Consider the following 13,544-nt stretch of genomic DNA (forward strand, 5'->3'; position numbering starts at 1 on the left):
CGAGTGGGGGAGGCCCGGGGCGCTGGCGGTGGTGGCGGGGCCGCTGCCCTCCGCCGCAGGAGGGTGCGCAGCAAGAGAGGGGTTCCCGCCCTGCACACCACACACACACACACCCCTTCCCCGAGCCCGGCGCGGCCCAGGGGGGGCTCCGGCGGTGGGAGAGCAGCGCGCAGGGGTCGCCTGGGCAGCAGAAGGAAGGGCAGAAGCGTGGCCCTAAGAGCACAAGCTTTCCCCTTTTTCTCCATTTTTCCCCTTCCCCCTGCGCTGCCCCCGCAAAACTGGGCCTCGGGCAGAAATGACGTGCTTGGTAGGCAGCAGGGTGCAGGTGTTTCCGCAGGGGGTTAGAGAGAGATGCTCAAGTCCAGCTCTGGCAGCAGTAAGTAAATTAGGCAGATGCAGGAGCACGCCTCTTACTAGGTCTAATATTTATCTCAAAGCATTTCTTCATCCCAGGCTGAGATGCTGTCATCTTCTTGCCCTTAAAATGTGCAAAGAGCTTTACAGAGCTTTGGTGTCACTGATCTGGCAAAAGAGAGCGCCTGCATGGAACTCCTTGCAGAATTCTGAGGCTCTGTCGTTTAGTGCGGATTTGCATTTTTTCAGGAAAATGATTTTTTTTCAGGAAAAAGATTTTTAGTGCGGAATTGCATTTTTTCAGGAAAATGTACAATTGCATATTGTGTAAACTTATGCTGTGCATAAACTTGGCATGAATTGTGCTCAGCACCGCATACTGGTGCTCAGCCTCCTCTTGTGCTCTAGTTGTATCTGAAACATAGAAACATACCTACCTAGATAATGTTAAAATAGAAACATGCCATTTTAATGTTTGCCTACAAAACATAATTATTTCATTGAAGTTTTACTCTTTTATTAATTTGTAGATAATGAACGTGGATTAGAAAGGATATGTCCTTACTGCTTCCAGTTCCTGGTTCCTGATAGCCACCGTGTGCGTCTCAGACCAAAGATGAAAATGACTCCACAGATACAGAAAGTTCTTAAACGAGAAGCGAAGAACCATAAACTTAATATGAAACAGACAAAGCTTTTGAAAAAGTACAGGGAGTCAAGAAGTGTTCTGGTAAGGATATTTACTTGGAACTGCCAAATACCTGGTATTTCCCTGAAACCATTCAGTGGCATAAAAAAGAAGGTATGGAAATCTTTCTCTTAGAAGAGGAGCTCACACCTACACATTTCTTTTTTCATGAGCATATAACTCTTCTTTTGGGATAATTTCTATTCACAGTCAAACTTTTTAAAGTTTACCCTCCACAAAAGAGAGATAATGAGCACAATGACAAGAACAGTAAGCTTACCCCCCCTCAAAAAACCCCCAACAACCCCACATGTCAGAGAAGCTACGCAAACAGCTCTGCCCTCCCTGTGATGTCTTTAGCATCAGTTTGGGTAGACTCTGCAAATGTCTAAGATCGTGATGAAAATTACCTGTTTTCTTCCTGCCAGGAAGCTCTGGCATTTCCACTGCCAGCTACTGTATTCATTTGCATAGCTTTGCAAAAATGGCGGGAGTGGCTAATTTTTGCCTGTTCCTTTTTTCCTATGACTGTGGCAGAACTAGGACCAGGCAACTCTACTAGATGCAGAGCCTTAATACAGCCATGTAGATCCTAAAATCCATTAGAATCCATATAAATCCATTGCGAAGAATAGCTCAAAACATACCTAAGAAGAAAAATGTGCCATTGTCTGAAGTCAGGCCTATTTCACCCGTATGCCTAGCTTGACATTTACTGCCTTTGTTTCAGCTCTGAAGAAGGGCTTGAGTGACTGATAGATTGTCAGATTTTTTCAGTTTTATCAGTTGTGTAAAAATATATTTGCTCTAATGAAGCTTTACTTCATTTATTTCAGCCATAAAAGTATGGCTGCATCAGATTATTGTTACCTTCTGTACGAATTATTTACATTTGTCTGAATATTACTGTTTATAGGAAGTCTTTCAAAACTAAACCACATAGGTAATTTAAACAAGTTAATATTGCTCTTTGGGCTTCAGTTCTTTTTCCTAAAATTACTCGGAAATGTAAGATTTAATTACTATTTTTTGTACTAATTACTATTATTTGAAGAATAATAGTATACATTTAATCTAGTGTTGCCAAGGCATGCACTGCTATTAAAACAGGTTAAGTGTATGGATATTTTAATAAATGAGACAGCACCCTATTGTGCCCAGCAGTTGCTGGCACACTTGGCGTTTTCTCAGATGAGTCTGCTGGTTTGGGAAGTAAAATTTGTGAAACCAAAAACTATTAGAGTCAGTAACACAAAATTAAACTGAGGAAGTATCACAGAGGTTCTCAGCTCTGAGGGCAAAATAAGGCATTCCAGAAAGGCACCTTTGCTATTACTCTCTCCAAATTGTAGATCATAGTTGGGCAGCAGAAAGGGCATCTGAGAAGCTGGAATCTTTGCTTTATTTTTCTGGGATCACAAACATTTAGTGTACAGTAAGAACTGTCTCTTTAGACAACTGATGAACAGCGTCCTACAGAATTATGATGGGTTCTTAGATTTATTCTGTAGCTGGAGAGGTTTGTAGGACACACTGTGCATTCATATGAGTAGTTTAAAATTCAGTTTTAAATAGGTCCAGTTTAAACTCTGGGTAACATTCTAATCTTGAGATGTAATGACAGTTTGCTGCACCTGTGTTCTGCTCAGTTCTTTTTGCATTGTGCTGTGGGTTATGATTTAAGTATTTCTGGTCTTAAGTATTTAAAATACTGTCAGCAACTGACAGCTTTCAAAATTAGCAATGTAGATCCCTGTAATCTAATACGTGAAACTTGCGAAAAAGAGAATTTGAGTGTGGTTGAAAATTAAACCAAGCAACAATGTGACAGGTTGTGCCTCTGATATTTTTCTTAGCAAATAGAACTTGATTTGAGAATGCTTCTCCCATGTAAAGGCATATAACGAAGGAACTATTTCAGGGCTTTTAAAATTTTTGGAGTTAACTGCATATGCAATCCAGGGAATGGAAAGTAGCTGCGCAGTGCTGTGACTAATCCACTAATTCCTGCATTGTAAGGTGTTCACCTCCATTTATATTCCATTGAGTGCTAAATCATCATGTGATGCTGGGTTTTTTTCCCCATCTGAATTTCATTTAGAAGAACTGAAAATACATCAATACCTGAACTGTATAAGTTAATGATCTTTCTCTTTTTTCAGTTTATTAGGCTGACAAAATAACATCTAGAGACAGTCAAAACACTTAACTGAAAATGTTTCATTTCGGCATTTCTAAATGTAATTCTTTTTAAGCAATCTGAATTTAGGTAAATTTTCACACTTTGAAATGAAGAATGATTTGGTATAGATGTTTTCCAAACTGCTTAGACGTTGTTGAGACATTCTTTTGAGTATGGGTTTTTTTAACCAGAAACATCACGCAACTGTGTTTTTCAGTCAGTGCAACTGTGTGCCGCAAAAAGTTGTCTGGCTGTATAACTGTCATGTCTCTTACTAAGAGTAGTTGCCATGGCAGTCGGGGATATTAGGAATATCTGACAGTCTCTGTGATTGTGACATTATCCGTTCTGATGCACCTCTGCAACATACTCTGCTGCTGGAAGTTCCCTGCAGCCTAGAAGTAAACAGATAGAAGAGAAAGTGCCCTTTGTTTAGAACCTCCTCCGTATGTAGTAGGTATTTCTGCACTAATAGAAAGCCTCTTCTTTGTTCACTAAGACTTGGTGTTACTAGTTACGAATGACTATTTTTGAGAGTTTGCTAATTTAAATATTTTATCTCAAGACTCCCTGGAAAGCATGTAATATAACTTCACCGGGGGTAGAATATGCTAGTGAATTTAGATCACGCTGTATGTCATGTTTTTTAGCAAAATATGAATACCTCTAGTGTGTACTCAAGATATCGTATATCCAGTTCAGGTGCTGTTTCATCCTTCTGTTTTGGCAGGGTTGTTTTCCATGTTTCATGGTACAACAGTACATTCAGAGTTACGGGTCTCCTGAAATCAGTTGCTAGGGGATTGGGGCCGTTTCTAGATAAACCCATAGGATGTGTTTGGCTTAAGAAGCCTGAATGAAAAAACTAGGTGCAAAGTATACGATGCTTTTTAGTATCTCATGTTTCACTTAAGCAAATATTTAATTTGCATCATGATATTTGGAGAATAGTTTGGATAATTCCTACAGTGGCTTTATATAGAGGTGGAAAGACTGAAAGAATGGTTGATATTTCCTTTTTTCTCTCTATAGCTGGTTACTTGCAACTCGTGCAACAAAACGACTAGACATTATGGTAAAAGCAGGGATTTTCTGACTACCAAGGCACATGTTTCTGGCACTCCAAGTATTAAATCCAGTCTGAGGACACCAGATGTAAAAATTCATTCTGCAAACAAAGTGACACCTGTAAGCTGCAGTAGGTTGGGATCTAAAAGGAACAGTCCCTCATCACTTCCCAGGTACCTGTTTCTCTCCTATTTAAAGAGGCGCTTTGCTGAGCAGAGTGTATTACATCTTGTTGGGAAAGGGTGTCGTGTACTGATTTCAGATCAGTCACTTAATAAACTTTAAATTGATAGCTAAGTGGGTTTTTTTTAGTGGTCTGATTGAGGAGATCAATTTGAACTTTCCAACCTTTAAAATCAAAAATGCTAATGAAAAGTGACTGCATGCAAAAAATGCCCAATTATGGTTGTGTTATTAATGTGAAATATCTGGCTTAAAATTTGCATAACAAAGTTATACTTTTCACTGTTTGCTTTCACATGAAAATACTCTATATTCAGAATTTTTCACTAAAATTATATATATATATGTGTGTGTGTGTGTGTACTTTCATAGTTACTTTATGTTAATTCTGATTCCTCACCTTTAAGACATTTGAGGATTTTGTTTTTCAGAACACATGTATCCGGACAGGCGACAACCAGCTCTGCTTCCAAGACTCCCCGAAACTCCAAATTTTACTTTTCTAAGCTAAAACGGATGCTTAACCTAGAAGAAAAAGAGAAAAGCCAGAAGGCAGATTTGAAAACCTTCTTGACTTTACTTTAGTTATTTATTGTTTCAAAGTAATAAAGATTACAGCAATAAGTACTGTTCCAGTTTTAGTAAATCGACAAAGCGATTCCTTTAAAACCCAAGCTAACAGCGTGTACCCTGTGTAAGCAAGCTCTGTTTCCAAGGGGACTGATGGTCTGCAAGAGGGCAATGAGAAAATGGCCAGTCTTACATCCTTGGGAATCTTGAATGTGTTTTGCAGTCTCTAACGGCCCAAGAATTAAAAGCCAGGATCTATCCTTTGAGGAAGCTGACAGTACTGGATCCATCAGTGGGTCTGGTAGGACCAACGAGTAGGTTGGCAGATCTGAAAGCAATTTGGCTTTCTTCCACCTCACTCTACCACTATTTTTAAGGTAATGCATCACAATAGGATTTAAAAGATCTCATGCCTGCTTTGCATGTTTGAGTAAAACAAAGACACTTTGACCAGCATTTTCTGCAGGTACGATATTTTCAAGGATTTAATATAGTGTCCTGTAGGGTCATTGTCTTTTGATACCTATGGTAATTTAAGCGCAGCCTTTACAAAGGTTCCAGAATAACAGCGCTCTTTAAGACAGTGCTCATATACAAAGAGAGAGGAAGCAGTGTGTCACCACGTTAAATTTCTTCATTTTCTTAAGAGTGTTGGCTGTGATTTGGACTGCAGACGATACTGGTCCCAGGATAACACAGAACCTTGTAAAACTGCACGCTAATGCGGGATGCTCTTATTACTGACAGACAGCTCCATGATAGACTGCTGTCAGTGCCCTGATTTGTTACTGCTATGAGAGAGGTACAGTCGTAAGGAACACCAGATCCTGCCTTTCCAATTGCTCTGGTGCTACTGAAATGGGTCACTTTTGTGTTGGTCAGAAATGGCTAAGGAGAGAACCTGTTTCTTAAATGTCTTTCAGTTTTATCAGGCTTCAGAGTTACTTCCTTTGTGGACTTCGATCTGGAAAACTAGGTTTGCCCTGGACAGTCGTGAGCTCGTTGCACCAAAGTGTTTTGATGTGAACAGATGATTGTCAAGGTTAAAGCGGTCTCCACTGTCAGATTTTACATTTTTAATTCAGCACAGAGATGAGAAAGGACAGTAGAAAGTCACTGTTCAGGACTGAGTTTATAGCCTGCTCTGTGTATAGCCTGCAGATCGTGCTTCAGATTTCACCTCTGAAAAGAGAATCAATCCGTTAAAAACATTTAAATTCTTGGGTTTAAAGGTCTGTATTTTCCTTTTTTTTTGGTATTCTAATGAATAAGTTCTTTTAAGCATATTCAGACTGAATGAACACCGCTTAAGAATCAGACCAGCGAGTAAGTTGGCAGACTTGATTGCCCAGGGCAGGAGAGAGTAGTTTGTTGCAAATTTTACTTACGGTCTCAACGATTGGCATATACCCTTTTTATAGCTGCTGTACATTTGCACAGTAATTTTGAAAGGTTTGCTGCTGTTTGTTTCTTACGTACGTGAAAGATCAAATTAACTGTCATTCTTTGATTAAAACACGGAGCTTAGGCCTTTTCCACTGTAGAACTTGGCTTTAATTCACCTGTTGTTGCTGTATGGTCCAGTCCTCTGGAAAAATACTTCAATCTTGTTAATGGAAAATGTGCATTATACAGAAGTATTTGAAAAACAAGTTTTGCAATATTTTTTTATATTAAAAGTACACAGATTAGGTACTCTACTGCTGTGCTTTCCTATGAGGCTTACATGAAACCAGCACGGGCATCTGCTCTGTTTTAAGGTGCACCAACATTAATGTGTTAGATCAAGAGTATGCTTTTGAAGCAGATCTTCCAATTGTCCCTGTTTGCTGTGCGTTTTACACAATACCAAGTGGTCTCAGAGTATGAGTGACATTCCTTTTGGATAAAACTACAGATAATGGATGAAAGACGTGATCCAGAGCACAGCCAGTGTGCTGCAAATGCTAATGGGCAGTCTAGCCACAGGATCACAGGAGGGCTAGCCTGAAGTACGCATCTCCAAAAAGCATATTGTGGATGGCAAGCACTGAGCTTTGGGTATTCTGCACTCCAGATATATTGCTGTTGCAGCATGCTGCTTGTTCACGTAGACAGTCTTGTCATGCTCCAAACAACATCTTTTTCTCTGTAACTACCAGAGTTGTCAGACGTGTCCAGATGTGTTGTTATAAGGGATCACTACTGCAAGCTATCAGACTGTACCGTGGAAAAAAAAGAAAAAAAAAGAAAAAATAATCATTCAGTGTGTGCCATTCCTTGTTTTACAAGTGTGCTTCAAGATGCTGGGCAGAAGTGGTATCTTCTATCTATCTGAAGCGCTTTTATGTTATTCCTCTGCCATGCAGCGTTACTGGTTTGCTTTTTGAAGGGCTGGAAAAACAACGCTAGAGAGATGAAACGGCCTCGCTGATTTCAGTGAGGCCAGAATTTCCCCCAGACTTGTAAAGTAAGACCAAGAAGGTTCTCTGTTAAGCGTACACTCCTGTGTACAGGTATGCAATTACAATAAGAGTTATTTCCTAGCTCATACAAATTCTACTCATGCAATGGTATGTATATCATTGACAGTAATAGCATCATGCCATATATTGAAAATGTTACAAAACGTGACTTACTATAACCAGTTCAACTAAAACATGCTTTATTTCAAAACATCAGTCAGAGCCATTTTCCCATTTTTGAATATTGGGAACCTCAATCTGGCATATTACAACCGGTTCCCTCGCACCCAGCACCCCCCTCTGAAGAAACACAAACTTCAGCCAGACTAGACGGTATATGAACAATGTTTCTTTTTAAGAAATTTACTGTTCTAGAGATAAGACCTCATACTTTTTGATGCACTGCTTCCTCACTGAAAACTGTCACGTCATTATACAAAATAGAAATACAGAGAGTAATAAACTTCTAAATTAGTACTGATTATTTCCTCAGTATCACCATGAGATTTTGACTGACTCCTAAGTATAGGGAGCAGTTTACGTTAAGGCCATTTCACACCATGAGATTGAGATTGAGATTGAGATTGAGTAGGCAAGCAATAAACAGTGATTTCAAAGATGTTTTTACAACAATGTTTTATTCTATTAAATATGAAAGACCATACATACAGGTGTTATTCTGAGGACATAAATTACACAAGGATTACACGTTCTGTCAGAAAAGCACAATAATGAAACATCTTTACATTTCAAACTTTTCTTGTTAGCTTTTAACAAATGAGTCTATTTTTGTTGCAAACAAGTAACGAGTGCTATTGAACTTTTGCAAATTCCCACAAAAACATCATGCTTAGTAGGATACTTTAAATATTGTAAAGATGAAATCAGAAATAGATTTCTAAATAACAAGATGGAAGAGATTTACTACTTAATCAGGATAAATGACACACTGAAATAGAAGCCAAGACAAAATTGGTCATTCATTAAAAAAAAATTCCACTTCAGACACTACATTTGAATCTGCTGTCTTTACTTGCAGGAATAGTCACTGTGATTATATGCACGAGTAATGAGCAGAACTGGCCCTAAGTATTTATAAATGTAACCATCAAATTTTAGACGTGCTGGTTTCCTAGTTCACTATTTTCTCCACTGAAAAAAACCCAACACACCCATGAATCTATTTGCTTACGTTTCAAAAGGCTGAAATCCAGTTCTTCAGTGGAGGGCCAATCAAACCTACGTTATCATTTCCATGTCTTCCCTGGTCATCTGTGCAGGGGGCTACTGCATCCTACCTATGTATTTTGGGTCATCACTGAAGTACCAGACTGAGTTACCACTGACTTGCGAGAGCAGTATTAGCCTGTGTCCTAACACATTGTCTTTTTAAACTTGAGGTAAATAGGAATGTAATTTTATCGTAACGAAAGCTCTCAGTTCGGCATTCAGAAGACTACTCAGATAAAATACGTAATAAGCATGTAGTTTGGGTTGTGCTGCTAGGGATTAACTGAGGTGGTTTAATGTATCACTACAAACATTAACAGAGTGAAACAGACAAGCTAATGTTACTGCAGGCTGTAGTTAATTTTTCAAAAGGAGTAAGGAAACAAAGTTTCTAAGAATAGTAATTTTTGTAACTAAGGACTTCACATTTATTTTTAAAACCACAAAAGTGGGGTAATATTCCTGATATCTTTCAAAACCTTCTGCAAAAACACAGCTTGAGCCTGCAAACACTAGAATATACAAGCAGTCCCAACGACCTCCAAGGTAAGCATTCTCGTATGGCAAAGAGCTGCAGGATTGTCCTTGCTTTTTTCAGAGAATGCTCAATAAAAGTGCAATATAGTGAAGCAAATAATCTAATTATTATGCTTTCATTATTAGATGAAAAATGTTCAGATATTTTATAATTGTGACTTTTGTAGGGTGGGCATTCCGGTTAGAGTCGAGTCAGACCACGTTAGAAGAGACGGGCAGGGTACACCCACACATTTTCTTTCCCCGGCTGGTAATGCCCCAGAGCAGTTCTATTGTATAATCCCATCTACAGCTAAAACATTGTGCAGCTTCACAGTTTCACGCTGTTACTTCTGTCTTGACAAAAGCTGACGTTTTTGCTTTTCATTTCCAGCCAGGCGTGTTCTCCCTTTCAGCTCCTAGGCACCCTGCCTTCCCCCACCCGGCCTCTTTTCTTCCTGAGATGTCAGAAGTACGTACATTAAGCTTTGGAACCTGAGAATTTGGAGGTATTTTTTGATACTACAGGGCTGCATTTGTATCGTACCATGTTATCTCCTGCTATACTATTACAGTTACAATAGAAATCTTCTAACTAGTTGATACCTGATGCCTTTCCCATATAAATAAAAAACCACATACCATTCAGTCACTAATATATGACAATTGCTAGAAGAGTGACCTTTACCTTCTGCAAGTCCTATTTTCCAAACAAATGTTGAGGGATCATTTCCAAGAACCCAGCTATGAAATATTCCTTGAAGTAAACAATTTCACAGTAAAATAAAGAAAAATATATCCAGAAAATAGCACTCTCTCAAAATTAATTATATACATCAAGAAGAAGTTGAAATTTTTCCTCATTCATTTATCAGTTTTACATTATCTGTAGATAAGCAACATTATCACTAAGAGTTATGAATAAGAAAAACAAGTCTCGTGAAGTAAGTGTCGTGTCTTTTTTAATACCCTTGAGAGATCAAGGAAATTCAGCATTCAACTTTATTATTATAATTATTTTTAGTTAAGGTAGCAAAAGACTGTTTAAGCTTAATTCCCTATATCTTTGAGTATCCAAGACTTAGATCCTTCAATTCATTCTAAACAAGCCATGCCACTGCCCTTACAATCACCTCTGGGTACAAATTAAGTTTTCCATGGATGGGATTCAACTGTGGACTCACTACTTATCCTTCTTAGTTTATGATTTGTTTTATAATTCTTGATAGATTAATCTGTTTTAACATTTATCACAAATTTGGTGCTATCCCTTAGCAAGACTGAGCTTTAACTGCAACTGTAATGCACAAAAATGTATATATGAATTTACGAGCTGTTTAAGGTACTAGAACAGAAATACTTAGAACATTAAAATTGTTACTGAACATTAATTTTCTTATCAAAAATCTATGCTGAAAAGATGCCAATTAGTGCTATTTAATTTTGCATATTAGATTCAAACTAAAGAAAGACTCCTCTGGATTCATTACAGTTAGCTCTTTATTCCTACAGAGTGGAAAATTGCCACTCAAACTTACAAGTCTTTGGACAGCTAGTGAGCTCTGATGAACTAGTTTCACCATTTCTATCTGTCAGTCAGAATTTTTGATGAAATTAGTATTCTATATTGCACGCTATGTACTGCTATGTCAACAGCTGTATTTTTATTTTTTGGGTTTTTTTCCCCTACTTAACTGAGGTCTAAGTCATGGCAACTTCCACGAGAAAAGATAATTGGCCTGAGGTGCTTATGTCCAAGGGTATCTGTTTTAAAGAGAAAGATCATTCTCCATTCACAGCCAACAACTATTCTAGTGATTAGCCTTGTAGAAGTCAGTAACAAGTGACAGATCACCATCTTCAACAATTTCACTCTAGGACTATTTTGAATTGTTGTGGTTTTTCAAAAGGAAGAATAGATTTTTTTTAAAAAAAAATTGCTTTCATGTGAGAAGGAGTGTTAAACTTGTAAACTGTGAACTTAACTGATGCAAAACAATGCCTGACAAGTGCAAACCCATGAATAAAATGCTATCATTAAATACTCTGATGATATATTCAACTCAAACACTTGCAGCCCCGGTTGCTGAGGTCATCTAAATGACAAAGGTACAGATAGGCATTTTTTAAATCACTCTTTGACAATTACTTGCCTAATTCCTATTGAATGAAAAGCCTAAACTTTCTGGCAGTATCTACTAGGTGCCTGTCTGTACCTTTAAGTTTTTAAGTGAACTTAAAAGCTGGTGCATAGTATGGTAACAAAGAATTCTCACAAATTCAGCTACCTGCAGACAAATACCACATTTGTGCCATGCAAAGGACTTTTTTAAAACAGAGACTTAGCAATCATTTTCCACAGTTTAACTTATACTCAAGGCCTGACCTGTCTCCTCCTGTTCTGTGAGAAAAGACAATCATGACCTAGAAATGTTTGCTGGAGCGGGTGGAGGTGAGGGGGCTGAGAAGCCCACGCTGGCCTCCGGGGTCTCTCAGTGGAAGAAGACGTACAGCATGGCTGCATCATCGCGTCACTGCAAGTACGGATGGTACACAGCATTGTCAAATTTTAATAATGGACATTTAACAACTGGGACAGTTTAGAGAATGACCTTTCAATTTAATTAAAGCTGTAAAATGGCTTCACATTTCTGGGATTAACCTTTTTAGATGGAGACAGATGTTCCAGAAAGGGATTAGAGTACATATGAATGGTCTCTCAATTTAGAAATTAAGCAGCTGTAAAAAGTAAGTTACAGTTTTGAAACATAATTAAACTGGTCGATTGTATAGTTTCTTATGCTGAATTTTAAATGATGCCAAAATATTGCAATATTTTGAGTCATTTAAATGTCTGCTCAGTGTAACATGATTTATGTTTTCCAATACAAAATTGGTTGCTAATATTTACTTCAAAACAACCTACCTGACTTGTTTGGGAGTCGGTAATTTAAACGTAATGGACAGTAAGATCACTTTTAACTTTGCATTAAATTGCATCAACCTTTTTGCAAACATAAGCTTGTGATTTCCACATTTCACTCCCTCAATAGCAACTGACATGTCTTGAGTTAGAAGTATGTGTTGATTATATGTTGACCTACATTAAATATAGGGTACATAAGAAAAATCTTAGCATGTTTTTTTACAGGGCACCCAACTAAAATCTTTACAAAAGATAAGATAATTATCCATTCTTCAATGTAATAGACACAGACGCCACTTTTATAAATGTACCCTTATGTTCACTCGCCAATAAAATAGTAAACAAATCAACTTTTTAAACCATTTTTTATAAATTATTAGAGTATTTTTACTGACACTCTCCAACAATATACAAAAATAATACTACAAGAGTACCAAGCAGTCTGACCTACCCCTCATTTCACAGAAAAGTAGAGGTTATGGAAGGATGTTCTTGTAATCAGTCATCACTGTAGATGTCTCCTGCAAACGGTAGGTGTACGTGGCTGCCCGTGACGTTGGGAAGTCGGGAGAGATCAGGCAGGTTCTGGATGCGTGACCTGAGTTCTTTCCGTACTTGGGACACTCTGGCTAGCTTGCGTTTGTACTCCTGTAATGCAGAATTCAACATGAGACTCTTCTGCTAATACCATCCCTACTACTTACTGCACTTGACGTTTTCTAAAGAAAGTATTCCTTCTGTGAGTTAGATGAGTAAACATCCTTTAATAGGTGAGAACCCACAGAACTGGGTATTCTGGAGGCAGAGGCATCAGTTCTAGCATTTTCTCAGCATCTGACTTCAGAAGCACAGCCATGGGATTTTTTACCTTTGAATGGTAAGTACATAAATGCTAAAGAAGGAATACAATCCCAGTTAACACAGCTACATGCCGTTCTCCATGTGACTAGTAGAATGGGATTAGCATTAGATGCAGTATTAAGCATAATCGATACACATACTCTACTATCACTCACAGAGTACAGGAGGATAAACGTATTGTCAGACAAGTTACTTTCAGCTCATACTGAAGAAAGAATAAAAAACAACCAAATACCACCTAACCAGGCATGTTGATCAGCCCCATCAAGCTGACCAATCATAAGTATTTCATATTAATTTTTATAAAACCCCCATATTGCATCAGTAGGTTTATGGATCTAACCCTAAGTTTTCAGAAACTTTTTGAATTGGGGACTTAGGATTTCACATTGTGTTGGAATACAGGTCGAATCACTCCTAATTCATCTATTCCATGATTATGAGGCACTTTTCACGTGAAACAACATTATACAAGATAAAGTATTTAACATTGTAAACCAGTCCACTAGAATATTATTAGTG

General features: G+C 38.1%; 2 protein-coding genes across 2 annotated transcripts in view; one reads left to right on the forward strand and one right to left on the reverse strand.

Annotated features, from left to right (window-relative positions):
* The window catches only part of LOC104286816 (chromosome unknown open reading frame, human C18orf21), a 7,024-nt gene extending 1,925 nt beyond the window's left edge, over window positions 1-5,099 (forward strand). Inside the window, exons 2-5 of the mRNA XM_009885454.1 lie at window positions 294-319; window positions 885-1,084; window positions 4,257-4,465; window positions 4,907-5,099. Of these exons, the coding sequence (XP_009883756.1) occupies window positions 294-319; window positions 885-1,084; window positions 4,257-4,465; window positions 4,907-5,060 (589 nt within the window). The 3' untranslated portion in view covers window positions 5,061-5,099. The remainder of the gene's footprint in view (window positions 1-293; window positions 320-884; window positions 1,085-4,256; window positions 4,466-4,906) is intronic.
* Window positions 5,100-12,659: 7,560 nt separating this feature from the next.
* RPRD1A (regulation of nuclear pre-mRNA domain containing 1A) overlaps window positions 12,660-13,544 on the reverse strand; it is a 39,285-nt gene continuing 38,400 nt past the window's right edge. Inside the window, exon 8 of the mRNA XM_009885455.1 lies at window positions 12,660-12,809. Within this exon, the coding sequence (XP_009883757.1) occupies window positions 12,660-12,809 (150 nt within the window). The remainder of the gene's footprint in view (window positions 12,810-13,544) is intronic.

This window comes from Charadrius vociferus, unplaced genomic scaffold, assembly GCF_000708025.1.
Source record: "Charadrius vociferus isolate BGI_N301 unplaced genomic scaffold, ASM70802v2 scaffold174, whole genome shotgun sequence".
NCBI lineage: Eukaryota > Metazoa > Chordata > Aves > Charadriiformes > Charadriidae > Charadrius > Charadrius vociferus.